General features: G+C 39.0%; 2 protein-coding genes across 2 annotated transcripts; both read left to right on the top strand.

Annotated features, from left to right (window-relative positions):
- Nucleotides 1-4401: 4401 nt before the first annotated feature.
- LOC116201549 (basic endochitinase-like) lies at nt 4402-5688 on the top strand. Its single transcript, XM_031532811.1, has 3 exons — nt 4402-4762; nt 4907-5060; nt 5159-5688. The coding sequence occupies exons 1-3, from the start codon at nt 4471-4473 to the stop codon at nt 5526-5528; spliced, it is 816 nt and encodes a 271-aa protein (XP_031388671.1). The 5' UTR covers nt 4402-4470; the 3' UTR covers nt 5529-5688.
- A 6279-nt stretch (nt 5689-11967) lies between these two features.
- On the top strand, nt 11968-13230 carry LOC116201106 (basic endochitinase-like). Its single transcript, XM_031532215.1, has 3 exons — nt 11968-12302; nt 12447-12600; nt 12699-13230. The coding sequence occupies exons 1-3, from the start codon at nt 12020-12022 to the stop codon at nt 13066-13068; spliced, it is 807 nt and encodes a 268-aa protein (XP_031388075.1). The 5' UTR covers nt 11968-12019; the 3' UTR covers nt 13069-13230.
- The last annotated feature ends 180 nt before the right edge of the window (nt 13231-13410 follow it).

Consider the following 13410-nt stretch of genomic DNA (forward strand, 5'->3'; position numbering starts at 1 on the left):
AGGTGGACACTCCCAAGCCGGGTTACATTTAGGCGCGCGCATGCGTGCCCCGATAAAGACGAAATTCGGGTGCGTACAGTCATAATGCTTGTTAAATCAAGTTTTAAAAAAATAGAAGGAAAAATTGAAAATGAGCACTGAGGAGGTGAAAGATAATCAGTATACCCAAGAGTAGTCGACTAAAAGGCATGGCCTAAAGTAATCGAAGCATAGATAAAGGAAAACCTAAAGCACTCCGAATTTTTGGATATACAAGGCAATCATAAACCTGAAATGTACAATACATCAAAAGAATCAATTTTTCATCCAACAAAAAAATCAAAAGAATCAATTTACTGAATATAACTCACCTAATAACTATAAGTTCCTGCACTGTTCGATTTCAAAAAATTTTCCAGCTTTTCAAAGATTTGCGCAAATTCAGAAGAGATCATTTCTGATGAACTAACTGACAATTACAAGTGATGTGAACCCACCAGAATCATTAGATCATCATATTGAGACTACCCTATGTCAGTACTGAGACAGACTATCAGAAGCCGACGACAAAAAGAGATATTGCATGCCCAAATTAGAATCTTTGACTATTAAGTTAATAAACAAACTTGTGAATTCCTTTTGATTGGAGATTCTTCAGTGTCTTCTTTTCAAACTTTAAGGGTGTGTTTGTTTTATGAACGAAGTTTAACTCAACTCAACTCAACTCCACTTATCTTCAATTCAACATCACAATCATTACTTCTTTTTATTTTTTAAATATTTTTAACTATTCAATTCAATTTTTAATAGTAAATTCTCCCAACTATTAATTATTTTTTCACAATTCAACAACACAATCATTACTTAATCATTATTTTATCTCAATTATTTATTACTTTTTCACACTTTTTCTCATAATTCAACAATAAAATCATTACAAATCAAAACTCAACTCAACTCAACTCTCAATCCAAACGCACTCTAAGAATTGCCCTCTACATTGGTTTGGTTTTCTTTCTATCCAAATATAGAAGTAAAGACCTGTATCTATTGCATTCTTTAGCAGTGTCTACACATAACAACTCCAGGAAGAGAGAACCGTAATTAGCATTATGAATCCATATGATTCTTCTCCAGCAAAATTGTGTCCTTTTGAAATGACTCTCGTATAAAAGTATGATGGTTTAACTTTAACCAACTTTCACAGCTGCCACTGACCATGATGTGTTGGGAATCTTATGCTCAGCAGGAAAAATTTTGCTGAAAAAGGATATGCAGCGTAGCACTCATTCAAACAATAGAGGATGAGAAACACAATCTAGATCACCGCAACAATTTGACACAAAAATCAATCACGTGAAGTTCCTTACTTGTTCGATATTACAGTAGGAGCAAATGTAGTTTCTGCAGCAAGAAGAAGAGGAACCGCGGGTCCATAAGTTAATAGTCCATGCATGCAAAACCGTAGCAAACTCCTCGTGGTCAATACACGAGATGCACATGACACCATAATTAGCGTTAACAGAGCAGGGAGGAAACAAGAGCCAACTATGGGGTTTCTTCTGTTTCGGCGAAGAGAACATGAAAGAGTCACTTATCCAATGATGCTACATTATGTTTCAACTCATACTGATCGAGTTATTAGATGTATCTCTCGTTCATCCAAAGTGCGGGAAGAATACATTAATCTAGTCGATTGACCTACTGAGAAACCAGAATTACGGGATGTCTCCTATTATTATCTTCAAGAAACCGAAGTTATGATCTCTTCATAATATGCCCCGACTGATGAAAAATGCTGATTTCAGTGGTTCTGGTTCCTTTGCTAGAAGTGAGTATCACTATCAGGGTATCAAAATGGGGCCAACTTAGTCCTTTGTGAATGGGCCAAAATGAGTACGTTTTGTAAAATGGGCCCATGAGGCCTAGTCGCGAGAAGGAACAATCCAAACATATTATGAAGGTAATGAAAATGTACTGCATGAGAGGATAATATCAATACGTGAACTCGCAAAGAGCAAGATTACTGGTGAAAAAAGAATCCTAATCTTCGAAATAAGGATGGTTAAGTGGATATAACTATCTTCGCTCTCGAATGAAATTAGCTTGAGCTTACTTATCGTCCACATGGAATTTTTTAGTATTTGTCATTTCCATACGTAGATGTCCTTTTATCATAAGTTTGTGATGGAGGTAGGGTAGGGAGCGGGACGGTAAGGGTGGTCAGCCGATTCTAATTTTCCACACAGAAGATATACTGAAAATCCGTGATTTTAACTAGAGCAACTCTTAGTAAGGCGTTCTTCAACCAACTGTGTCCGATATTTCAAGCCCCTTCTGTTACAACTCGCAATCCTATGGTGCACGATATAAGGAATGATGCCTCTCTTGGTTACAATGAAAGAACTGATATTGAGTTTTCTTTGGCTATACTAGGACTTTTCCGTGCCGCTTTAATTACTTTTCTCTATACCTATTACGTTTATGGACCAGATATGACCTATCTTAAAACCGAAAAAAGAGTGTATTCAGATAAATTTGAAAGACTGTCAAGATATGAAATTGGATAAGGATATCTTAAGTCCAACTCGTTGATTCTATATATCTACAAATGAAATCTTCCAGTTGCCATTGCTTGTCCTTCAATTATGGCATTGATGATGGACGGAGCCGCAATTCCATCACAATTTAGTCTTTGGAACAATTAATAATAAAATGGTTCGAAACCCTAAAATTCATTTTCAAAAAAATTTACTCTGACCCTGAGAGGAATGAGAATTTCATCCTAACTAGATATATGGACGTTTTATCTTTTGTACGAGCACACTGATACATCGATCCTACTTTACAAAAATTATTCAAATTAATATTCATATGACGCGATAATGTACTAACTTATACTGAACTATATGTTACTATATGCATCGGCAACAATCTTCACTTACCCCGATCAATTCCTCAATTACGTAGAGCAGATAAATTCAAAGTATGGAGCAAGCAAAGCCAATACTAGCGGCCAAACGTCAAAAATGCTATTATTAGCTAGTCACTCAAAAACTTCATATGCCTCGTTTCTTAGTAAGTAAGATATGGGAAATGCCCCCCCGTGAAACCGTTGCCCTCCTTGAAACTGCTATACATATCAGGATAAGGGCTTACAGGCAGAATCCCACCGAAAAAAAAAAAACAGAGAGAGAGAGAGAAAGAAAGGAAAAAGAAGAAGAAGGTTTGATCAAATGTTGTTGGATTGACAGCAGTTCTTATTATCGTATATAAAAATTCGTAATTTATTTCGGTGGATAGAAAATGAGGTCTAAACCCAAAACAAATAAAAATTAAGAAAAACAAATAAAGGTATGGAAATCCAATGATGTCGCGTTAAATAATAGTGCTTCTAGGCCGATCGATAAATTCATAGTCTATTAATGGGAGAAAATTTTCCAAGGGCTTGGACTTCCGCGATAAATGAGGACCATTATTGCAAATAGAGACAAAGGAGCAAAGTGGAGGAGCCAAAGTTGAATTCATCGTCATATTATATAGCAGTTGTACATATGGGTATATCTACATATAAATATATATATATATATATATATACACATGAACGAACCCTTTTTCCTATGGGAACTCTGAGGAAGATGGGTATGAAGCGAACGGCAAAGCATCAATCGGAAGAGTAATTAATGCACGACGAGAAGATACATGTAATTCTTCGTTAATTCAATGCACGACACATACGTATGCACGAGATGAAACATGTACATAAGTTCGAAACAGGAAGCCTGGTTATTGCTAGTTTTGTATCGAAGGTTGATAACAGTACCCATGAACGAGATAGTGATATATTAATCAGGCAATAAATTGATTTGGTTGATACAATAAATTTTTCCTGGCTGATCGATCCTTTGATCATGAGGGCTACGCGAAGTCGCCACATAAAGCTTACTAGGACGACGGAAAATGACTGCGACCCAACTTTTCCTGTGGAAGAATCAGTCAGAGACCGCAGAGCCAAAGAGAAAAGATTTTAAAAAAAAATTCTATGATATAATTTGCAAATTGCATTCAAAGGGTATTCGAAAGTTTAATAGAATCCGACTAATTTAAATCCAAGCCATGCTAATTCCCGAAAGGGTGAAACTCTCATATCATAGATTTTTTTCATTTACAAATTTCGAATTCAAGCCATTAGTTTAAGACAAAAAGGTGTCAAACCAATTAAATCAACCCAGATTGGGAATATGTGAATTTTACACGTGATGTAATTAGGGCCTGGAGTCTGTTATGACCAATTGACTATGACCAAATTGTTGCGGCAATGGGAATCAACCTCAATTAATAGACTATAGATACCTCGGATTTTCATAAAAAAAAAAGTAAAAGAAAATATCACGTTCTCCTTATTTATTGGTAATTCTATGAATACCATACCAGCTGATGAACTTGCCATAAACATCCCTCAATTGAATCACCGAGAAGGGAAAAAGAAAGATGTTCAAACTAAGTTGTCTAATACTTCTCCTCCCTCTGGTCTCACTCTCACTCTCCGCATCCCGTGGGAGGGCACAGTCCGGGGACATAAGCGGGATCATCAGCCGGGATTTGTTCAATCAGATGCTGAAGCACAGGAACGATGCTGCATGTCCTGCGAAGGGCTTTTACACGTACGATGCTTTCATTGCCGCAGCCAAGTCATTCAGCGGATTCGGGACTACCGGTGACCTTGCCACCCGGAAGAAGGAGATTGCTGCCTTCCTAGGACAGACTTCCCACGAGACCACAGGTTTCCTGATATGCTATACTTTCTGCTAGGCTTTGCAGCAGTTTAGCATGCTATTTCCCGCCCTTCGGTTATATACATTAGGAAGATATATTTGAAATTTGATCAAACCGAGTTACCTTAGGCCACTTATATATATGTCCGAAGGCGGGTGGGCAAGTGCACCAGACGGTCCGTATGCATGGGGGTACTGCTTCAAGCAAGAGCAAGGCAACCCCGGTGACTATTGCGTAGCCAACCAGCTGTGGCCATGCGCTCCCGGCAAGAAGTATTATGGCCGTGGTCCGATACAAATCTACTAGTGAGTAATAAACCAACACTTGATATGCTGATGATCAAACTAAAAATCAGTAATAGTATTTAATATCTTCTTATATATTGATCATCTATTGGCCGCAGCAACTACAACTATGGCCCGGCAGGAAGAGCTATTGGTTACAACCTACTGGGAAACCCGGACGCGGTGGCAACCGATCCGGTCATCTCATTCAAGACGGCTCTTTGGTTCTGGATGACCCCGCAGTCCCCGAAGCCCTCCTGCCACAGCGTCATCACGGGGCAGTGGAATCCTTCTAGCGCAGACTCCGCTGCGGGACGGGTCCCGGGCTACGGTGTCATCACCAACATAATCAACGGTGGGATCGAGTGCGGGAAGCCAACCCCGGGCCAGGTGCAGGACCTGATCGGGTTCTACAAGAGATACTGCGACCTGCTACAAGTGGGATATGGGAATAATCTTTACTGTGCCAACCAACGTCCATTTGCTTAGTTAGGCAAACCATCCCACGGCCTTATCCTATAGAGAGTGTTAGAATGAAGCAAACTCCCACGTCCTATGTGTATGTGCGAAAGTTTGCCTTGTAACTCTTTCGGATAGCCGACAGTGTCCCATGTGCAAGATCGATCAATAAAAATGATCAGATTAATTATCCGGGTCGCGGTTCATCGGTTTCCATTGAAGTAAATATTACTCATTCATATATAATTAATTACTAACTAATTAACGGATAGATTGAAAGTAATCTTGACTGTTGAATCAATTAACCATATAAATTATCAGTGCCACCGGTATTATTAGAAGTTCAACCAGCTAAAATCAAACATGAAACATATTAGTTCTAGACAAAGGTGTATGCTGGCATAATAAAACCACCATTTCAAGTTGGAAAGAGTAGTAGTGGTGGCGATAGCGTTGTTAGCAGAGCATGTGCTTTGATAGAATGAGCAAGTCGAAAAGAACATAGAATTTGGTGAGCTGTGGACTTCGTACGACAACGGAGTCAAGTCAAGCCATTGGGCAAGTCTTTATGGACATGGGGTAAATAACGGAAAGACAAACAGTAATTGTGATTGATCATATTTTACCGGCGTGAGTCAATTCAAGTCGTTTCACACTTATTTTCCTTAATTAAAGTTTCGGGTTCAAGTATTATAAATGGAAAAAAATCCACGTTGGGAGAATTTGCCCGGAATACTATTTGCAAGCCGAATTCAATAGGGTCGGAAGAAAGCATTTGCCTAGACTATGCTGAATTATATATAGATAACACCTCGAATAGTAAGACAATCTCGATGGCCCAGGGCATGTGGAGATTAGGCCCCAAGCAGAACCGCGATGAGAGATGAGTGATTTCCGATAACTTATACTCACTCCTAATCTATCTAAAGCACCTTCAAACATTTACATTCATAAAAAAAGCACGAACTGCCTTCCAAACCACAAAGGCCGTCCATATCTGATTGGCTTGGTCATGTCTCACATCTAAACACGGTAGGTTCAGTTCATTCACTACATTGTGCACTAGGAAGAGGAAAGGGTTGTATTGCTTAAAGAGAACTCAATAAGTATCATCGTAGAACCGACAGCTATTACTCTTCGATCTTCTCACCTACCCAAAATTGGACCATACAAAATCTCCTCAAGGCGCCCAAAACTCCAATGCGAGGAAAAATTAAAGCACCACCAGTCCTGACCCGAACATATAATCGGTGCAGCTATTTCTCAGTATAATAATAGTACATTTTTTGGAGAATGATGGCCGCATCTATTCTTAGAAGCAGCACCGGCAAGTTAATGTCTCCAAACACGTATAAGGTCTAGACCTCTTCTCGAGCTCCTGCTGTGCAGGGACCCGCTCCAAGTAACTGCTTCCTCCACAACAGATATAGTACAAGTTTCTGCCCATACCTCTACTGAAAGCGCACACTCTTCGGAGGACATGGCTATAAAATGAACATTTAAAGAGTTGTCAACACTACGACTTCTTATGGGTATGCTGAAACAGTGGAACGAGGATCCCAGTTGTAAATCAGTCCTGGATGGGATGGCTGTTCTAAACTGAACTTTGGGATGAAAATTTGTTTTAGAATGTGAGATCTAAATGCAGACTAGCCTTTCCCCAAATCATGTAAACAAATTCCTGAAGGATCCAAAAAATCAGAAGTGCAGAGCCTTTTTCTCTACCAAGAATCCTCCTATATTTGTCAAAATTCCGGGAGAGTCACCCGGAATCGCGCAAAACACCAGAGTGAGGTTGAGCTCGAGTTTTTCCATGCTTTTGTAGGGGAAACAAGGAATTACCTCAAATACGTGATGCGCTGGCGCCTTACGAGCTCATAGGTCGTCTAATTTGTTAGAATAAGATAGCTGCAATGAAGATGTAAAGAGATCATAAAAGTTAAAAACACTTGGATGTGAGAGTACAAGGTTATCGTTAGAGGAATGCCTGATACATACTAGTCATTTACCTGACCTGATCCTTAGCAAAAACCCCGTTAGGGTAATGCTATTTATTCTACCTCTTTCTCTTACATGTAATCGCCTATATTTGTAAATTGATGCTGAAAACAAGTGGAGACAACTGGAATACCTGTGGAAAAGCAGCTGAAGGAGCAGAAAGATCAAGGAGATTGACAGGAAAATCAGCAGGATAATCATGATTGCGCTCTTCCACCTGACAGGATCATCAATGTTTCAGGTGAAGACTTTAAATTAGGGGCCGTTTGGATTTAGAGTTAAAGTTACTTTGATTTTGATTTTGATTTTGATTTTGATTGTGGAAAAGGACAAATGAGATTTGATTATAAATTTGACTTGGGAAACGTGTGTTTTTGTTGTGTAGTGTGTTGAGTTAAAGTTCAAATTAAAGTTAAAATCAAATTTCTCTCAATCCAAACGGGGCGTAAATTCTTCTATAAAAAATTGAAAAAGAACTGGAAAAAGCCACCTGATGTAAGATTACAACCATATCCGTTGAACAACCAGATTCCCCTCATTTTTCAGGGGTACAAGATGCTTAATAGCATCACATAAATACAGGATCAGGCCCTGAATGGCGAGTAATGTTCCATCTCCTACGCAACATATCTTCAAATTTCTATTATTAAATCACTTTACATTTGTCACCAAGCCCTAAATGGCTTAACATCATTTCAACTATATGGCTGGTTTTTTTAAGTGCTTTCACGGACACGACCAATATCCGAACTTCAACTTACCACACCCGATATATGTTGGCGTGAAGGTAGCTAATGTACAAGAAGGCAGTCCAGAGGCAGAGTGCAGCCTCCTCGCAGAGGTACCACCTGATTATCATAAAACTAAACATTGTCATAATGCTTGTTAAATCAAGTTTTAAAAAAATAGAAGGAAAAAATTAAAAATGAGCACTGAGTAGGTGAAAGATAATCAGTATACCCAAGAGTAGTCGACTAAAAGGCATGGCCTAAAGTAATCGAAGCATAGATAAAGGAAAACCTAAAGCACTCCGAATTTTTGGATATACAAGGCAATCATAAACCTGAAATGTACAATACATCAAAAGAATCAATTTTTCATCCAACAACAAATATCAAAAGAATCAATTTAGTGAATATGACTCACCTAATAACTATAAGTTCCGGGACTGTTCATTAAATGCGCTTTGAAAAAATTTTCCAGCTTTTCAAAGATTTGCGCAAATTCAGAAGAGATCATTTCTGATGAACTAACAGACAATTACAAGTGATGTGGACCCACCAGAATCATTAGATCATCATATTGAGACTACCCTATGTCAGTACTGAGACAGACTATCAGAAGCCGACGACAAAAAGAGATATTGCATGCCCAAGTTAATAAACAAACTTGTGAATTCCTTTTGATTGGAGATTCTTCAGTGTCTTCTTTTCAAACTTTAAGAATTGCCCTCTACATTGGTTTGGTTTTCTTTCTATCCAAATATAGAAGTAAAGACCTGGATCTATTGCATTCTTTAGCAGTGTCTACACATAACAACTCCAGGAAGAGAGAACCGTAATTAGCATTATGAATCCATATGATTCTGCTCCAGCAAAATTGTGTCCTTTTTAAATGACTCTCGTATAAAAGTATGATGGTTTCACTTTAACCAACTTTCACAGCTACCACTGACCATGATGTGTTGGGAATCTTATGCTCAGCAGGAAAAATTTTGCTGAAAAAGGATATGCAGCGTAGCACTCATTCAAACAATAGAGGATGAGAAACACAATCTAGATCACCGCAACAATTTGACACAAAAATCAATCACGCGAAGTTCCTTACTTGTTCGATATTACAGTAGGAGCAAATGTAGTTTCTGCAGCAAGAAGAAGAGGAACCACTGGTCCATAAGTTAATAGTCCGTGCATGCAAAACCGTAGCAAACTCCTCGTGGCCAATACACGAGATGCACATGACACCATAATTAGCGTTAACAGAGCAGGGAGGAAACAAGAGCCAACTATGGGGTTTCTTCTGTTTCGGTGAAGAGAACATGAAAGAGTCACTTATCCAATGATGCAACATTATATTTCAACTCGTACTGATTGAGTTATTAGATGTATCTCTCGTTCGTCCAAAGTGCGGGAAGAATACATTAATCTAGTCGATTGACCTACTGAGAAACCACAATTACGGGATGTCTCCTAATATTTTCTTCAAGAAACCGAAGTTATGATCTCTTCATAATATGCCCCGACTGATGAAAAATGCTGATTTCAGTGGTTCTGGTTCCTTTGCTAGAAGTGAGTATCACTATCAAAATAGAGAAACGATGGTTTTTACTTTTTACGGCCCTCCCTGCCCTGAAGGATCAGTACTTTTTACTCATCTCTCTCTTTCTTTTTCTCTGCAGACCTGAAAAAGCCTAAAAAGAGTGGAGAGGTTTCTTTCTCCCTCTCCAGTGAAATTACAACAGTAATAATTCATAGAGATCCTCCCACTGATATGATCTCTCTCTCCCACTCCCACAAACACAATTTGGGTTGACTTATTTCAGACCTGATCATGGCTGCAATGACAGGTCCATTCATCCTTAATGAAACTTCATTTGTAAAGTATTTATAAATACATGATTATTTGTTATCTTATGTATCTTCTTTTTTTTGGGATTATAAATGAGATCTACGACATGCTGTGTTTCATTTTTTTTTCGTAAGTCCAACTTGTTGATTCTATATATCTACAAATGAAATCTTCCAGTTGTGCATTGCTTATCCTTCAATTATGGCATTGATGATGGACGGAGCCCCAATTCCATCACAATTTAGTCTTTGGAACAGTTAATAATAAGATGGTTCGAAACCTTAAAATATATTTTCAAAAAAATTTACCCTGACCCTGAGAGGAATGAGAATTTCATGCCTATCTAGATATATGGACGTTTTATCTTTTGTACGAACACACCGATACATTGATCCTACTTTACAAAAATTATTCAAATTAATATTCATATGACGTGGTAATGTACTGACTTATACTGAACTATATGTTACTATATACATCGGCAACAATCTTCACTTATCCCGATCAATTCCTCAAGTACGTAGAGCAAATAAATTCAAAGTATGGAGCAAGCAAAGCCAACACAAGTGTTCAAACGTCAAAAATGCTATTATTAGCTAGTCACTCAAAAACTTTATATGCCTCGTTTCTTAGTACATAAGCTATGAGAAATGCCCCCCCACCCCCCCCAAACCGTTGCTCTCCTTGAAACTGCTATACGTATCAGGATATGGGCTTAAAAGCAGAATCCCACCGGGCAAAAAAAAGAACAAAAAAAAAGGTTTGACCAAATGTTGTTGGATTGACAACCGCTCTTATTATCGTATATAAAAAATTCGTAATCTATTTCGGTGGATAGAAAATGAGGTCTAAACCCAAAAAAAATAAAAATTAAGAAAAACAAAGAAAGGTATGAAAATCCAATGATGTCGCGTTCAATAATAGTGCTTCTAGACCGATCGTTAAATTCATAGTCTATTAATGGGAGAAAATTTTCCAAGGGCAAAGTGGAGGAGCCAAAGTTGAATTCATCATCATATTAAATAGCAGTTGTATATATGGGTATATCTACATATATATATATATATATAAACGAACCCTTTTTCCTATGGGAACTCAGGAAGATGGGTTTGAAGCGAACGGCAAAGCATTAATCGGGAGCGTAATTAATGCACGACGAGAGGATACATGTAATTCTCTGTTAATTCAATGCACGACGCATACGTGTGCACGAGATGAAACATGTACATAAGTTCGAAACGGGAAGCCTGGTTATTGCTAGTTTTGTATCGAAGGTTGATAACAGTACCCATGAACGAGATAGTGATATATTAATCAGGCAATAAATTGATTTGGTTGATACAATAAATTTTTCCTGGCTGATCGATCCTTTGATCATGAGGGCTACGCGAAGTCGCCACATAAAGCTTACTAGGACGACGGAAAATGACTGCAACCCAACTTTTCCAGTGGAAGAATCAGTCAGAGACCGCAGAACCAAAGAAAAAAAGATTTTTTAAAAAAATTCTATGATATAATTTGCAAATTGTATTCAAAGGGTATTCGAAAGTTGAATAAAATTCGACTAATTTAAATTCAAGTCATGCTAATCCCCGAAAGTGTGAAACTCTCATATCATGGATTTTTTTCATTTACAAATTTCGAATTCAAGCCATTAGTTTAAGACAAAGAGGTGTCAAACCGACTGAATCAACCTAGATTGAGAACATGTGAACTTTATACGTGGCGTAATTAGGGTCTGGAGTCTGCTATGACCAATTGACTATGACCAAATTGTTGAATGGGAATCAACCTCAATTAATAGACTATAGATACCTCGGACTTTCATTAAAAAAAAAAGTAAAAGAAAAATATCTCGTTCTCCTTATTTATTGGTAATTCTATAAATACCATACCAGCCGATGAACTTGCCATAAACATCCCTCAATTGAATCACCGAGAAGGGAAAAAGAAAGATGTTCAAACTAAGTTGTCTAATACTTCTGGTCTCACTCTCACTCTCCGCATCCCGTGGGAGGGCGCAGTCCGGGGACATAAGCGGGATCATCAGCCAGGATTTGTTCAATCAGATGCTGAAGCACAGAAACGATGCTGCATGTCCTGCGAAGGGCTTTTACACATACGATGCTTTCATTGCCGCAGCAAAGTCATTCAGCGGCTTTGGGACTACCGGTGACCTCGCCACCCGGAAGAAGGAGGTTGCTGCCTTCCTAGGACAGACTTCCCACGAGACCACAGGTTTCCTGATATGCTATACTTTCCGCTAGGCTTTGCAGCAGTTCGGCATGCTATTTCCCGCCCTTCGGTTATATACATTAGGAAGATATATTGGAAATTTGATCAAACCGAGTTAACTTAGGCCATTTATATATATTTCTGAAGGCGGATGGGCAAGTGCACCAGACGGTCCGTATGCATGGGGGTACTGCTTCAAGCAAGAGCAAGGCAACCCCGGCGACTATTGCGTAGCCAACCAGCAGTGGCCATGCGCTCCCGGCAAGAAGTATTATGGCCGTGGTCCGATACAAATCTCCTAGTAAGTAATAAACCAACACTTCATATGGTGATGATCAAACTAAAAATCAGTAATACTATTTAATACCTTCTTATATATTGATCATCTATTGGCCGCAGCAACTACAACTATGGCCCGGCAGGAAGAGCTATTGGTTACAACCTGCTGGGAAACCCGGACGCGGTGGCAACCGATCCGGTCATCTCATTCAAGACGGCTCTTTGGTTCTGGATGACCCCGCAGTCCCCGAAGCCCTCCTGCCACAGCGTCATCACGGGGCAGTGGACTCCTTCTAGTGCAGACTCTGCTGCGGGACGGGTCCCGGGCTACGGTGTCATCACCAACATAATCAACGGCGGGATTGAGTGCGGGAAGCCAACCCCGAGCCAGGTGCAGGATCGGATTGGGTTCTACAAGAGATACTGCGACCTGCTACAAGTGGGATATGGGAATAATCTTGACTGTGCCAACCAACGTCCATTTGCTTAGTTAGGCAAACCGTCCCACGGCCTTATCCCATAGAGAGTGTTAGAATAAAGCAAACTCCCACGTCCTATGTGTATGTGCGAAAGTTTGCCTTGTAACTCTTTCGGATAGCCAACAACGTCCCATATGCAAAGTCGATCAATAAAAATGATCAGATTAATTATCCGGGCCACGGTTCATCGGTTTTCATTGAAGTAAATGTTACCTCATTCATATATAATTAATTATCAACTAATTAACGGATAGACTTAAAGTAATCTTGGCTATTGAATCAATTAACCAGATAAATTATCAGTGCCACCGGTATTATTAGAAGTTCAACCAGCTAAAATCAAACATGAAACA

This window comes from Punica granatum, chromosome 3 (assembly GCF_007655135.1).
Source record: "Punica granatum isolate Tunisia-2019 chromosome 3, ASM765513v2, whole genome shotgun sequence".
In the NCBI taxonomy this organism is placed as follows: Eukaryota; Viridiplantae; Streptophyta; class Magnoliopsida; order Myrtales; family Lythraceae; genus Punica; species Punica granatum.